This window comes from Sorex araneus, chromosome 2 (assembly GCF_027595985.1).
Source record: "Sorex araneus isolate mSorAra2 chromosome 2, mSorAra2.pri, whole genome shotgun sequence".
NCBI lineage: Eukaryota > Metazoa > Chordata > Mammalia > Eulipotyphla > Soricidae > Sorex > Sorex araneus.
The window spans coordinates 230,597,899-230,613,756 of record NC_073303.1 but is presented as its reverse complement, the minus strand read 5'-3'; the positions used below and the strand labels follow the sequence as shown (position 1 = coordinate 230,613,756).

At 43.2% G+C, this 15,858-nt stretch overlaps 1 protein-coding gene across 3 annotated transcripts in view; it reads left to right on the top strand.

Annotated features, from left to right (window-relative positions):
• TLN2 (talin 2) overlaps positions 1 to 15,858 on the top strand; it is a 412,543-nt gene that overhangs the window by 303,498 nt on the left and 93,187 nt on the right. For all 3 annotated transcript variants that reach the window (XM_055129220.1, XM_004616684.2, XM_055129221.1), the window contains 5 exons: positions 797 to 910; positions 2,765 to 2,878; positions 10,375 to 10,509; positions 11,568 to 11,696; positions 14,931 to 15,033. In XM_055129220.1, the coding sequence (XP_054985195.1) occupies positions 797 to 910; positions 2,765 to 2,878; positions 10,375 to 10,509; positions 11,568 to 11,696; positions 14,931 to 15,033 (595 nt within the window). The remainder of the gene's footprint in view (positions 1 to 796; positions 911 to 2,764; positions 2,879 to 10,374; positions 10,510 to 11,567; positions 11,697 to 14,930; positions 15,034 to 15,858) is intronic.

Here is a 15,858-nt window from a genome sequence, read left to right as displayed (position 1 = left end):
GATGAGACTCAAACTTGGATGTAGAAGTCTAGAAGGAAAAAATAAACATAGTCCTGTCATTTTTATAATAATTTATTGTGAGGCAAATCAAATGAATTGACCTATAGGCACAAGTGATGTAAGGAAATAAGAGATACTCCCAGAAGCACCGGAAGGTCTGTGCATTGTCCTCAGCTTGTTGCCCAGCCCTGTCTGCCCCAGGAGGAACCCCTCTCTGGACAGGCTGGATTTGTGGTAAAACCAGCTCTTTTAAAAATGGAGAGAGAGTGGACAGAGAAGCTTCCCACTGGGAAAGTCTGGACTTGTATGGACCAGGGCTTCCTGTAGGTCGTGAGAGGTTATGAGCCAAGCCCCTGAGATTATGTGCACTGCCTCCTGAGGGAGAATCCCCCAATCTTGTTTACTCTTGCTGCTTCATATCAGCCCCCATCATGGTCTTGGAAACAGCCTTTGTTTTTTTGAGACCTTTCCAATGTGCCTGTCTTCACTACCCATCCACAGCGAAGGGGGCAAAACACTCTTAGTTTGGGGTCATGTTGGTCTGTAATGGTGGTGCGTGGTGTGCCTGGATCTCCCACAGCTGTGGGTGCCCAGTGCTTCCCCTTTAGAATAGGAAAGTAGTCAATACTATGCTCATGTGTGTGCACATGTGTGGGAATGTGTATGAGTGTGCGAGCATGTGTGTGCATATCTGTGTGTGTGCCTATCTGTCTTTATGATGTTTGTGCATATGTGTATATGTCTGACTGGAGGGGCCACGGCCAAACCTGCTTCCCCTCCTCTCTCCCCTCTGCAGGTGGCAGCTAAGCAGGCAGCAGCTGCCGCCACCCAGACCATCGCCGCCTCCCAGAATGCGGCTGTGTCCAACAAGAACTCTGCAGCTCAGCAGCAGTTGGTTCAGAGCTGCAAGGTGAGGTGATGCTGGCAGAGAGCCAGCATGCTGAGATACTACTGGGGGAGAGTTAGAGCACCAAGCAGCCTGGAAATTCAGTTAAGACAGATCATCCGGTCCCCTAATCCGGTTTGTTCCGGCCCCGGCGTACCAGGTGTGGACATCACACACATTCACATACATCTGGTTTTTGTCTATTGTAGACAGCCTGTGTTTGGAGGGAGAGTATTTTTTCCATAATTGTCTTCCCTTTGTCTATATTCTTCTTTCCTTCTTCCTTTCTTTCTTCCTTTCTTTCCTGCTTTCTCTCTTTATTTCTCTCTTTCTCTTTCTCTCTTTCTTTCTTTTCTCTTTTCTCTTTCTTTTTTCTTTCTTTCTTTCATTCTTTCCCCTTCTTTCTTCTTCCTTCCTTCCTTCCTTCCTTCCTTCCTTTCTTCCTTTCTTCCTTCCTTCCTTCCTTCTTTCTTTCTTTCCTTATTCCTTTCTTTCCTTCTTCCTTTCTTTCTTTCTTTCTTTCTTTCTTTCTTTCTTTCTTTCTTTCTTTCTTTCTTTCTTTCTTTCTTTCTTTCTTTCTTTCTTTCTTTCTTTCTTTCTTTCTTTCCTTCCTTTGTCTTTCCTGCTTCCTTCCTAGGGATAGACTGAGAACAATGGCCATTGTAGGGCTCTGAGGTGCACTGAAGCATTGGAACCCCAAGTCTTTCTCCCTGTGAAAGTTAGGCCTTGGCATGAGATCTTTGCTTTATTTTGATTTTACCTTAGTCCTCCGTGAGAGCCAACTTTAATCTCTTTGGCTCAGGGCTATGCTCTGTTGCTTTCTTTGTGGCCTTTTTGTTTTTCGGAGACATGGGCCTAGCCCTGTGTCAAAAATGACAGCTGAGAAGGGCTCAGTGAGTATCTTTTGTAACTTGTCTGTATGCCCAGGGCACACGCCCTCTCAGATGTCTGCATGATGCTATTCACACACATGCATACGCGTGCTCACGCACACACACCACACACACACACATACACACACTGACTTGGGTAACCTCTGCCTGTGTGTTGGCATCATCTTGACTGAAGTCTCCAGAAGGTGTCTATGGCTTGTCTGTCGCTCTGGAGAGACACTTGCTTGCACTTGGTCTGAGCCACTGTCTGACCTCTCTATTGACCTCTCCTCAGAAGTGACTCGCCTATGGGAACAGTGCAAAAACCATCCATGCAGGTTCTACTTTCAGGAAAGTTAGAGGCAGCAGCCCCCTGAAGCAGTGAGTGTGTTCTAGTGGAAAGTCTGGGGGGATGTAGCTGGAGCAGTGAAGAAGACCCTATGCTTTCTCTGTCCCAGGCCCCAGGTCTTGGTCCCTGCCCATAACAGAACCATCTACTGCTGAATCCTGCATGAATAACAAAAGAACAAAAGCTCCAGGGCTGCAGTGCAGTGTTGGGAGGCTGTGTTTTCTGAACCCACACTTCTCTGAGGGGGGTTGTTTGCTTCTAGGGGTTTGCAGCAGTGATCAGCAAGGGCAGGGGCATTGCACTCACCAGACTTCTCAGTGGTACAGCTGCAGCTGTGCAGGAAAATGTACAGAATGAACCTCCATCTGTACCCCTCCATGCCAGCAGAGCCAGAGGGTACTCGGTTTCAGGCCTCAGTGTCCCATTGTGCAGGACTATAGTATGCTGGGGTCCGACTTCTGTGGGCAGAACCAGCCTGCAGAGGTGCTGGGTTAGCATTTGGTGTTGGTAATGACCCAGTTGGCTGTGTAAAGCCATGATGGGGCACAGGCACCCCAGAAATGACAGCACAGCCATACCACTACAACCATCCCACATTTCCACCTACTTTGCTGCTTTGCGGGTGTACTCAGCTGTCATTTTCTCATTTTTCTCTAGGCTGTGGCTGATCACATTCCTCAACTGGTACAAGGAGTCCGGGGCAGCCAGACCCAAGCAGAAGACCTTAGCGCCCAGCTGGCTCTCATTGTTTCCAGCCAAAACTTCCTGCAGGTAACACAGAAGCACTCACCTGGGTGCAGTGAACCCCAACCTTTGCTCCTAAAGAGAAAAAATGAGTCACAAATCCCACAACCCCCAGCTCTGAAGCAGGCACCCCTCAAGCCCTCCTGTTTATCTCACTGGTGTCAGGAGAACTTGATGTAGCCTGGCAAGGCCAAATGCCATGGGCTGAGCTATAGCTCCAGAGATGGCACCTTGTCTCTGTTCCTGGGGCATGTCCTCTGTTCTCTTCTTCCACACAAGAGAACTGGAGTGAGCTGCCTATTTTAATGAACAGCCCAGCACTGGGCATGGCTTTGGACTCTGTGGGTTTCAGGGTACCCAGTATAGCCATTCACAGACAGTGGATCCAAAACACAGCCATTCTTCCCAAAGGTATAGAGAGTCCTGGCCACAACTGTTCAGATAATGAGTCTCGTCAGTCTCGGTGGGATGAGAATAGATTCCACTTAAGAGAGAGTAAATAAAAATGAGACTCTGGAGTTGTGGGAGGAACTACCCCCCATTTGCCTACCCATACCTAAATCTCTCCAAACTTCTTGTTCACTTGGAGACCAGTTTCTCAAGTGGGTGGTATGGCCCCTGGCAGACAGTGGAGCTAGGGGCGCATAGGAGCCTGAGGGGTGCCTTTTGTTTGATCACTTAGAGATAGATTTCTCGAGGCGGAGGGCACTGAGAGATTTGTTCTGAAAACGGGGTGCTAGGCTAAATAAGTATGAGGATCTCTATTGTTCACACTCTTACATTTATGTGATTAGATGATTATCTTGTCTATTTCTAGTAGAAATTGGAGTTACAGGATCATTGTGTTTCTTAGCTCTTTTATTCTTTTTTTTTTTTTAATGAATCACCATAAAGAACAGTTACAAACTTACAAACTTTTGTGCTTTCGTTTCAGTCATACAGGGATTGACCAGTGCCCATTCTCCACCACCAATGTTCCCAATATCCTTCCCACCACCTCCCCACATCCCACCCACCCCCAGCCTCTGTGGCAGGTGAATTCTGTTTTACTCCCTCTCTCCTTTTGGGTATTGTGGTTTGCAATACAGGTATTTAAGTGCTCATCATGTTCCTTCTATACTCTACTTTCAGCACACATCTCCCATCCCAAGTGGGCCCTCCAAGCACCCTTTATTTGGTGGTCCCTTCACTGTCTGAGCTGCCTTTTCCCCCAGTATGTGAGACTGGCTTCCAAGCCGTGGAACAGTCCTCCTGGTTCTTATCTCTACTATTCTTGGGTGTTAGTCTCCCATTCTGTTACTTTATATTCCACAAATTAGTGCAGTCCTTCTATGTCTGTCCCTCTATTTCTGACTCATTTCACTTAGCACGCTACTCTCCATGTTGATCCACTTATATACAAATTTCATGGCTTCATCTTTTCTAACAGCTGCATAGTATTCCATTATGTAGATGTATCAAAGATTTTTTAACCAGTCATCTGTTCTTGGGCAGTCGGGTTTTTTCCAGACTCTGGCTATTGCAAACAGTACAGCAATGAACATACAAGTGCAGATGTCATTTCTACTATGCTTTTTTTGCATCTCCTGAATATATTCCCAGAAGTAGTGTTGCTGGGTAAAATGGGAGCTCAATTTCTAATTTTTTCATGATGACCTCTCAGTGTCTGTGTTGCATACAATAATGCCCAAAAGTAGAGAGAGAGTATGGGGAATATTGTCTGCCATGGAGGCAGGGGGAGAGTGGGAAAGGGTGTGGGGGGTGTATACCGAGGATATTGGTGGTGGGGAATGTGCACTGGTGAAAGGATGGGTGTTTGATCATTGTGTGATTGTAACCCAAAAATGAAAGCTTATAACTATCTCATGGTGATTCAATAAATTTTTTAAAAAAATTTCTAGTTTTTTGAGAAACATCCATACTGTTTTCCAGTTGGCATTCCCACCAGCAGTGAAAGAAAGTCCCTTTCTCCCCACATCCATGCCAACACCGGTTGCTTTTGTTCTTTTGGATGTGGGTCAGTTTCTGTGGTGTGAGATGATATCTCATTGTTGTTTTGATCTGCAACTTCCTGATGATTAGTGATGAAGAGCATTTTTTCATGTGCCTTTCAGCCATTCGGATTTCTTCTTTAAGAAAGTTTCTGTTCATTTCCTCACCCCATTTTCTGATGGGGTTGGATGTTTTCTTCTTGTAGAGTTCAACCAAAGTCTTTTATATTCTTGATACCAACCCCTTATCAGATGGGTACTGGGTGAATATCCCTTCCCATTCTGTAGACTGTCTTTGTATTCTGGTCACTGTCTCTTTTGAGGTACAGAAGTTTCTTAGTTTAAGATAGTCCCATTTATTTATCTCTGTTTCCACTTGCTTGGTCAGTGATGTGTCATTTTTGAAGACACCTTTAGCTTCAATGTCGTTGATGGTTTTGCTGACCTTGTCTTCAAGGTACCTGATGGATTCTGGTCTGATGCTTAGGTTTTTAATCCATTTTGATCTGACATTTGTATATGGTGTTAGGTAGAGATCTGAGCCCTTTTTTGCATGTAGCTGTCCAGTTTTGCCAGCACCATTTGTTAAAGAGGCTTTCCTTGCTCCATTTCACATTTCTTGCTCACTTGTCAAAGATTAGTTTATCATATATTTGAGAGTGTGTGTAAGGATATTCAACCCTGGTCTGCAGCTCTGCCTTTGTTCCAATACCATGCTGTTTTAATTATTACCGCTTTGTAGTAGAGTTTGAGGTTGGGGAAGGCAATGCCTCCCGTCTTCTTTTTCCCTAGAATCGCTTTAGCTATTCGTGGTGGTTTGTTGTTCCATATGAATTTCAGGAGTGTTTCATCCATTTCTTTGAAGAATTTCATGGGCTTATAGGGATCTCATTGAATCTGTATAATGCTTTGGGGAGTTTTGTCATTTTGACAATGTTAATTCTCCCAATCCATGAACAGGGAATATGTTTTCATTTCTCGTGTCCTCTTTTATTTCATGAAGTAGCGTTTTGTAGTTTTCTTTGTACAGGTCCTTCACCTCCTTGGTTAAGCTGATTCTGAGGTATTTTATTTTCTGAGGCATGATTGTGAATGGGATTTCTCTTTTCATGTCACTTTCTTCTCTCTCATTATTTGCATATAAGAAAGCCATGGATTTTGGGGTATTGATTTTATAGCCTTCGACTTTACTATCCAACTCTATTGTTTCTAGGAGCTTCTTGGTAGAGGCGTTGGGGTTCTCTAGATATAGTATCATATCATCTGCAAATAGTGAGAGTTTGATTTCTTCCTTTCCTATCAGGATGCCATTAATATCTTTTTCTTGCCTAACTTCTATAGCAAATACTTCTAGTACTGTATTGAACAGAAGTGATGAGATGGGCATCCTTGTCTTGTCTCTGATCTTAGAGGGAAGGCTCTTAGTTTTTCCCATTGAGGATAATGCTTGCCATAGGCTTGTGGTAGATGGCTTTGACTATATTAAAGGAAGTTCCTTCAGTACCCATTTTTGTGAGAGTTTTCATCATAAACGGGTGCTGGATCTTGTCAAATGCTTTTTCTGCATCTATTGATATAATCATGTGGTTTTTATCTTTTGTTGATATGATTGATTTTGTTGATTGACTTCTGAATGTTAAACCATCCTTGCATCCCCAGGATGAATCCCCCTTGGTAGTGGTGTATGATCTTTTTGATGAGTTGTTAGATTCTATTCGCTATTATTTTGTTGAGGATTTTCACATCCCTGTTCATCAGGGGTATTTCCTTTTTTGTGGTGTCTCTGTTTGCTTTTGGTATTGGGGAGATATGTGTCTCATAGAAACTGCTTGGGAGAGTTTCTGTTTCTTCAATTTCTTGGAAAAGCTTGAGAAGAACTGGCTATAGATCCTCTTTAAATGTTGGGAAGACTTTGCTAGTGAATCCATCTGGACCTGGGCTTTTGTTTTGGGCGAGACTTTTGATTAAAGTTTCAATTTCCTTGATAATAATAGGTCTATTCAGGTATTTCAAATCTTCTTGGTTCAGCCTTGGGAGATTATAGGAATCCAGGAATTTATCCATTTCTTCTAGGTTCTCTTGTTTCATGGCATACAGACTTTCAAAGTAATCTCTGATGATCTTATGAATTTCTTTGGTTTCTGTTGTGATGTCCCCTTTTCATTTCTGATTCAGTTTATTAGGGTTCTCTCTCTTTCTTTGTGAGTCTTGCTAATGAGTGAGAGTTTGTGAGTTTACCAATCTTGTTTAATTTCTCAAAGAGCCAGCTCTTGGTTTCATTGATCTTTCGGATTGTTTTTGGGGTTCTCGTGCCATTAATTTCTGCTCTAAGTTTTATTATTTCTTTCTTTCTACCTGGTTTGGAGTCCTTTTGTTAGTCCTTTTCTAATATTTTGAGCTGTGAAGTCGAGTTATTTATGTGGGCCCTTTCTTCCTTCTTGGGGAATGCTTTCAGATCTATAAATTTTCCCCTTAACATGGCTTTAGCTGTGTCCCACAGGTTCTGGTAGCTCATGTCTTCATTCTCCATTTGTTTCCAATTTTTTTTTTATTTCTTCCTTGATTTCCTTCCTGACTCACTTGTTGTTGAACATTAAGTTGTTTAATTTCCAGGTGTTTGATTTGGTTCTCCACATCTGTATGTGATTAACTTCTATCTTCAGTGCATCATGGTCTGAACAGATAGATGATACCATTTCTATCTTCCTGATTCTATCGAGGTATGTTTTGTGACCCAGCACATGGTCTATTTTGGAAAATGTCCCATGTGCACTGGAAAAGAATGTGTATTCTTTTGAGGAGGAGGGGGGATGTAAAGCCCTCTATAGATCTATTATCCCTCTCTCTTCTATTTCTTCCTTCAAAGCCAGTGTTTCCTTGCTGAGTTTTAATCTTGTTAATCTATCCAGAGGTGGTAAGGCAGTATTAAATTCTCCAACTTCTATTGTGTTGCTAGCAATGTCCTCCTTAAAATCTATTAGCAGTTGTTTTAAGTATTTAGCTGGTCCCTCATTGGGTGCGTATACATTTCAGAGTGTGATTTCTTCCTGCTGTACATATACCTTGATAAATAAAAAATGGCCTTCGCTGTCCCTTTTAATCTTTTTCAACCTGAAATCTGTGTTTTCAGATACTAATATGGTCACCCCGGCTTTTTAGAGGGAGTTGTTTGCTTGCAGGATTATTTTCCATCCTTTGATTTTGAGTCTAGGTTTCCTCTGACTGTTCAGATGTGTTTCTTGTAGGCAGCAGAATGCTGGGTTCAGTTTCTGAATCCATTTTGCCACTCAGTGTCTCTTAATTGGTGCATTTAGACCATTGACATTGAGAAAGATTATTGTCATGGGTTTTTTTTTTCCATCTTCCTGTAGGAGTTTGTTGCGCTTGTAGGGGTTTTCTTGTCTTACAATAGCCCCTTTAGACCTTCTTTTAAGTTTGGTTTTGAGTCTATGAAGTTCCTGGGCTGCTGTTTATCCATGAAATAGTATATCGTTACTTTGAGTTTGAGTGAAAGTTTAGCCAGATAAAGTATTTTTGGTGAGGTGTTCAGTTTGTTGAGTATTTTCACTATATCCCACCATTGTCTTCGGGCTTGGAGAGTTTCCTCTGATAGGTCTGCTGTAAATCTAAGGGGTGTTCCTTTGTATGTGATTTCCTTCTTTGACCTTGCTGTCTGTAGTATTGTGTCTCACTCCGTGGCATCCATCATTCTGACTATGATATGTCTTGGAGTCTTTTTATTAGGATCTCTTTTAGCTGGCACCCTCAGGTTCCTTGGATCTGGATGCCTGCATTCTCCAGCTCTAAGAACTTCTCAGCAATGATATCTTTAACTTGACTTTTTCATTGATGTTGCCTCCCTGTTCTTCTGGTACTCTGATGATTCTTATGTTGTTCCTCTTGAGTTCATCCCCTGGGACTCTGATTCACCCTAAAGCTTTTTTGAGGTCTTTTCCCATTGTTTGTTGTTGCCTGTAAGCTTTCTGCAGCTCATCTTCAAACTCACTCATTCTTTCTTCAGCTTTAGTCATTCTACTGTTTAGGGCACCCACTGAGTTTTTTACTTTATCTACAGAATCCTTTATTAGTGACACTTCTGTTTGTAGCTTTCTTATTTCTGCTCTCATTTCTTCCTGTATTTTCTTGGCTATCGGTTCCACTGTTTCTTTCATGTCCTCCTTTAATTTACTGCTTATGCCCACTTGAGCAAATTGATGAACAACAGGACGACAATGCAGTGCAGTGCTACAGTGCTGTTCCACCGTTTCATTGAGTTAATTGAATATCTTCAACATTTCATTTCTGATTCTTTATCAGAGACATCATATTTGTGGGTAACCCCTGTTGAGGCTTCTGGATTCTTTTCTTCATCCTCTCCTTGTGATGTGAATTTGCGCTGTTTCTTCATGTTGTTGTGGTAGTATGGAGGTGGGACCTTTCAGTTCACTATCAGTATTCCCCTCTTGCTGCAAAAAAAGGATTCTGGATGAGTTCAGTCATTGGTGGTCGCCTTTTTCCCCTTCTAGATTACCACCTTCCTCTCAGGTGCTCCTCTCTGATTTATGTGAGGCCTCTAGTAAAGCTTTGGAGGATGTGTTCTTTTATATTGGGCTTGTACTGCTTCTTGTGTTCAATGGTATTTTTGGTGAAATTGGAATAGGCAAGTGGACTATTGACCTATTATGTTTGAGATAGCCAGGATATTCTCCACAGAATTAGGTAATGAAGATTGAGATGTGAATCCAGAGTACTGGGAAAGAGGAAAATAACTGTGGCTGCATGAGCGGCCACTGTTCCCCCAAGAGGCCACCCCCCCCCTGCTGCGGAGGCTATGCCCCCTGTTGCACTATAGGTGGGGCACCGGCTGGGGAGTCACACACCTGAGAGAGACCAAGTCAACAGCGCCGGAGTGGTGGGGATGGGCAGGATGGAGGTCCTGGGATGCCGGGAGGGTTCGAGTCCAGGCGGTGGGCTGGGGCCCAGAATGGGGTGCCAGCAACGGGTCACACACCTCAGAGAGAGATCAAACCAGCGGCACTCTCTTTGGTTCTTTTCTTAAGTGCCCATTAAAAAATTCATGAAGTTTTGATACATTTTCTTACATTTCACCTATATATACACACATACACAAACTTATACACACACACATTTACTCACACACACACACACACACACACATACACATGCCTTTCAAGTTGGGGCTCATTATGTACACTCTGTTTTTCATGAGCATTGTGTTCTGATTGTTAGTGTCTTAGCACATCGCTCTATTCTGTTTCGCTATTCTCTAGTCACTGGACCTGTATGTGTTTTCAGTTACCTAAGTGCAGAGTTCAAACTGCTATCTTAGTTCTGCCTCCTCCAGTACACTGCCTTTGAGAACTAGGTTTGAGAACCAAAAGTTTCAGGGTGAATGCAGATGCTCTAATATTTAGGGCAAAGACTGACTGTGGTATTGCTGAGGGGAAGGGGGGTCTCTGCTCTCTGGCCCCTTCCCTGAGCCATACTATTTCCTGATTCTCTTCTTTACAGCCTGGAAGCAAGATGGTGGCATCTGCCAAGGCTGCGGTGCCCACAGTGAGTGACCAGGCTGCAGCCATGCAACTAAGCCAATGCGCCAAGAACCTGGCCACCAGCTTGGCAGAGCTACGGACTGCCTCGCAGAAGGCAAGTCTTCATCCGTATGGGTGATTGCTCGACATGGGTTAATTCCTCACAGCTCCTCTCCCAGGGCTCACCCAAGACATTCACATGGCAGTGCAGGCATGGAGCTGTTTATTCATTGCCACTACTACTTCCTGGAGCCACTGTGGCCTCTATAGAGTGGGGTATGCTACTTGCTAGGGGTGACCATCCCATTTGCAAGACCACAGAAGAGCCACAGATTAACTCCTGCCACTCTCAGTAAATATGTCCTTAGCTGTCACCTTCCTGGTACAGGTGGCTGCTTCTCATCCTCTCTTGCCTGGATCAAGCATCGAGAGACCTACATGGTGCAAAGAGAGTGTCAGTGTGATGTCACTAAGAGACCACATTCCCATCAGGGATCATCTTATCCCAAAGAGTAAATTATGTAGCAGCATATATATTATTATTATTTTCCCCTGGAAGGTTTTCATGTCTTATTTGGAAGCAATCCTCTTAATTCAATATTTAATAACAGACTAATGAGCTTCTGTCTCTGCAATTATCCCCCATCTCAGGGTCTCTATGTATTTGGTATGATATTAACATAAGTTTTATCAAGCATTCATTGTTCCTCTTTAGAGTACAAATATAGGTCCTTTATATGTACGAAAAGAAATATGTTTGGAGCTGATTTGAATGCTTAATATACTCACCAAATAAAAATGTCAGAACATTTTGATGATACCCAATTTGTAGGAAGTCATTTCAGCTTTTCCCATGTCTTTGAAACTCAGATAACATTGCTGGGAGGTGAGGTTAGTCTGAGAGGCAAATGTCATTCAAAAAAAATAGCTTCCAGGAGGCTTTTCTGATCCAGTTGTGAAATTCATACAGTTGACCATTTAGGAAAAATAGGAACAAAGTTCAGAGCGTGAAGGAAGGATTAGCATGGTAGGAAACACGTTTTTTCTTTGCTTCCTATTGCTATTCATGGAGAACCACTAGGGACACCCAGAAAGGCCTTTGGTTCATTGTAAAGTACTTGGGGGTACTTTCTTGAGCAGGATGCATTCATGTATTCCTAACTCTCTTGGCAGGCCCATGAAGCTTGTGGTCCCATGGAGATCGATTCTGCTTTGAGCACAGTGCAGACACTCAAGAGTGAGCTGCAGGACGCCAAGATGGCCTCAGTGGAGAGTCAGCTGAAGCCACTCCCAGGGGAAACAGTAAGAGGAAACAAAGGCCTCTGCCCTTGTGACCTGGTGGAGGCATTTTAGAAGTTGGGTTTGGTGGTGGTGATGGGGGAGGGGAACAGAGAGGAGGAAGGAGAAGCCCATGTTCAGCATTTCAAACATCTTAATGCAAAGCCTTGCTCCTCTTTTCCTATGTGTGTGGCTTTTTCTAAAATATAATAATGAAACTACTACAGCTGAACAAACTGGAATTGGAGCTAAGTTCTGGCTTCTAGAGCCACCAGCTATCACCAAGTTGCAGTGAACTCCTTATCAGGTGCTACTTATCCATGAGATGTATGGCAGTGGGCTTATGAATACAGAATATCTTTGCAGTCATGGTTTTAGGAAACATTTTATTGGTGCATGGCTCTGAGAACATTAGCCAAGCACTTTAAGTCATTACAACAACAGCTCTAAATGGAATGATAGCACCAGTGATCTTATTTGATCTATGATGATGCTTCTACGTGTTTCAGTCAGGGTTTGTGTTGGCTAAAACGCTACCAATTCTTTTCATTTGTGTATACCTCCTTTCCCATGTTCCCGAACATTTCCCCCAAGACACCTCCATTTATTTAGCACAGAGTAACCAGAGTATACACACAATCAGACTTCCCTCTCTTGATAATTAACCCAATTAGCAAGTTATACTGATCCTGTTTTATAAACCCCCAGTTCAGAGATGCAGAGGTTGTCACTAGTCTGCCCATGTTTGTCTGTCAACAAGTTGCAAATCTAAGATTTAAATCCAGATCTAGAGGACTCAAAAACCCATTCCCTTAATCACTCACAGTGAGTGATTTCTTTGCTTTAGTTTTGTTTTACTTTCTCAATCTTTCATTCTTTTTTCTTAATTTTTTTTATTTTTTTATTTTTAATTAGTGAATCACCGTGAGGGTACAGTTACAGATTTATACAATTTTGTGCTCATGTTTCCCTCATACAAGGTTCGAGAACCAGTGCCCATTCTCTACCACCAGTAAACCCATCATCCCTCCCACCCTCCCCAAACCCATCTCTCCCCACCCCACCCTGCCACTGTGGCAGGGCATTCCCTTCTGTTCTCTCTCTCTAATTAGCTGTTGTGGTTTGCAATAAAGGTGTTGAGTGGCCACTGTGCTCAGTCTCTAGCCCTCATTCAGCCCGCAACTCCCTTCCCCTGAATGGCCTTCGACTACATTATAGTTGGTGATCCCTTCTCTGAGTTGCCCTTTCCCCAGAATGTGAGGCCAGCCTCCAAACCATGGAGTCAACCTCCTGGTACTTATTTCTACAATTTTTGGGTGTTAGTCTCCCACTCTGTTATTCTATATACCATAGATGAGTGCAATCTTTCTATGTCTGTCTCTCTCTTTCTGACTCATTTCACTCAGCATGAAACTTTCCATGCCGATCCACTTATATACAAAATTCATGATCTCCTTTTTTCTAACAGCTTCATAGTATTCCATTGTATAGATGTACCAAAGTTTCCTCAACCAGTCATCCGTTCTAGGGCATTCGGGTTTTTTCCAGATTCTGGCTATTGTAAACAGTGCTGCAATGAACATATAAATGCAGATGTCGTTTCGACTATACTTTTTCACCTCTCTGGGATATATTCCCAGCAGTGGTATTGCTGGGTCAAATGGGAGCTCAATATCTAATTTTTTGAGAATCGTCCATATTGTTTTCCAAAAGGGCTGAACGAGTCGACATTCCCACCAGCATTCTCCCCACATCCTCTCCAACAGAGGTTGCTTTTGTTCTTTTGGATGTGTGCTAGTCTCTGTGGTGTGAGGTGGTATCTCGTAGTTGTTTTGGCAATCTTTCATTCTTTTCTTCTTTCTTTTCACTTTCTTCTATTTCACTCTTTATCTTTTCTGTCTCTCTCTTTATCTCATTCCCTTTGTCTCACACTTGATCTCATCCTTCCTCGCTCCTCCCTCCCTCCCTCCTTTCCTCCCTCCCTCCCTTCCTTCCTCCCTCCCTCCCTACCTCCCTCCCTTCTTTCCTTCCTTCCTTCCCTCTCTCTTATTTTCCTTCTTTCTTTCTTTCTTTCTTTTTTTCTTTCTTTCTTTCTTTCTTTCTTTCTTTCTTTCTTTCTTTATTTCTCTCCTTCTTCCTTTCTTCCTCTCTTTCTTCCTTTCTTTCTCTCTTTCTTTTTTCTTTCTTCCTTTCTTCCATTCCTTTTTGTGCTGGGATTGAGCCCAGGCCCTCACTCACAGAGACATGCATTCTCCCTCTGAGTCATCTCCCTGGCCCGAGTGTCATTCCTGTTGCTCTTTGAATGAACCGAAACACTATAAAATAGCTTTTTTGAGTTTTCTCACTTGACTATAAAAAATATATATAGCTTCCTATGTGACTCTCGGAAGATATTTTTTATGCTATATTTTTATAGTCAAGTGAAGAAACTTCTCTTCTCCAAAGAATATCTGTGTACCATATAACAGCTTATCATTGATCTATGGGAGACTCAGTTTTTGTTTGGAGTGACTGTCCTTCATGGGAAACACAGTGTGAGGTATGAAATGCACATGTTTGTTCAAGCATTTCTGCATTTTCACTGTATGTCTGGAAGTTCTCTTCCAAAATGTTGTACTTGCCTAGTAATCAAATAATTATCTGTCTTAGGCCTTTATTGACTTTGTTCTATGAATTATTTATTTTGTTTACAAAGCAGGATGACACACTGTTCATGAGAAGTCAGCACTTTTCTCATTTTCCTTATTGCATTTGCCACTCCAAACCTCTTTCTCTATTGCATTTCCTTCTGGTTAAAACTCCTCAAAGGATAAGGATCAAATTGAATGATGTTAATGGTCCTCCATGCAAGGAAGGTGGGACAGCTGGATGGCTGCCCACTTCCTGCCAAGGCATAACTAATTCTCACTCAGGATTTGTTACAGACTTTGTAAATTAGCTTCTGGAGACATGATACTAATCGCTACCATTTGTTGAGTACCTTCATCAATTGTTTGAAAACCTTTAGAGCCAGAGATGACGATCTCCTCAGGAAGCCGAGTGTTGCGAGAGGTTTAATAACTACCCAGTCTCTCACCACTAGTACTGGGAGAGGAGCATAGAGCAAGGGTGGACTCAGATTTGTTTATGCTGGAGCTTGGCTTCTTTCCCCTCCCCCCCAGTGGGGAGTTGTCAGCTAAACCTTTAGGAGCTGCCTTCTTTTAATGTGACAGCTTCTTCTTCTGAGCTGTAACCTGTGACCTGTCACCCTTCTTTCAGCTGGAGAAGTGTGCACAGGACCTGGGAAGCACGTCGAAGGCCGTGGGCTCCTCCATGGCACAGCTGCTGACATGCGCTGCCCAAGGCAACGAGCACTATACAGGTGAGCAGGCCAGGCACTCCTCCCCCAGCAGCTACATGCCACTCTGGAGTGTGAAGCTGGCAGTGAGGTGCTTTGATCTGATTTTTTTCCTCAATAGTTTAATATGCATTTTTAAGGCATTTTCCACAGGCCCTTATACAAGCCTTGATGCAAAATATGCAGACTTAGAAAGCACGATCCCAAAGCTGTGAATCACCTACTGTGAGGAAATGGTGGTCAGACTTAGGGATCATCTGTATATGCATTCTGAAGTCCACTAAAGTAAGAGAATAAAATTAAACTGGGGGCCAGAGATAAGGCACAGCAGGAAAGACACTTATGCATATGGCTGGCCTGGATCCCGTCCCCCAGCACTGCAGAGGATTCACCCGATCACCTCCATGGGTAAGCCTTGAGCACGTCAGGCTGTGCTACCCCGTCCCACCCCTAAAAAAGTGCAGAAAATGAGAGGAAATGACAGAAAATAAGATGCTATGAGGCATCTTATTTTGGAAGAGAGAGGTGAATGGTTACTTGTAGGTTCCAGTAAACCAGACTAAGGGGCTGCAGGGACAGGGAAGCCACTGAGAAGCAAGCTGAGTTCAGTCGCAAAATTCTGGGTTTTTTTATTGTTGAGACCCTTTAGTAGAGCTGTTTCCACAGAACCATCTTATTACTCTACCACTCTGCTGGGAGAGTGTGAGAGAATTACTCTGCTGGGAGACCATGGGAGAGAATTATACTGCTAGGAGAGCATGGGAGGGTATGGAACAACATACTCCACTGGGAGAGTATGGGAGGGAGTTACTCTTCTGGGAGAGTGTGAGACAGTGTTACTCTGTTGGG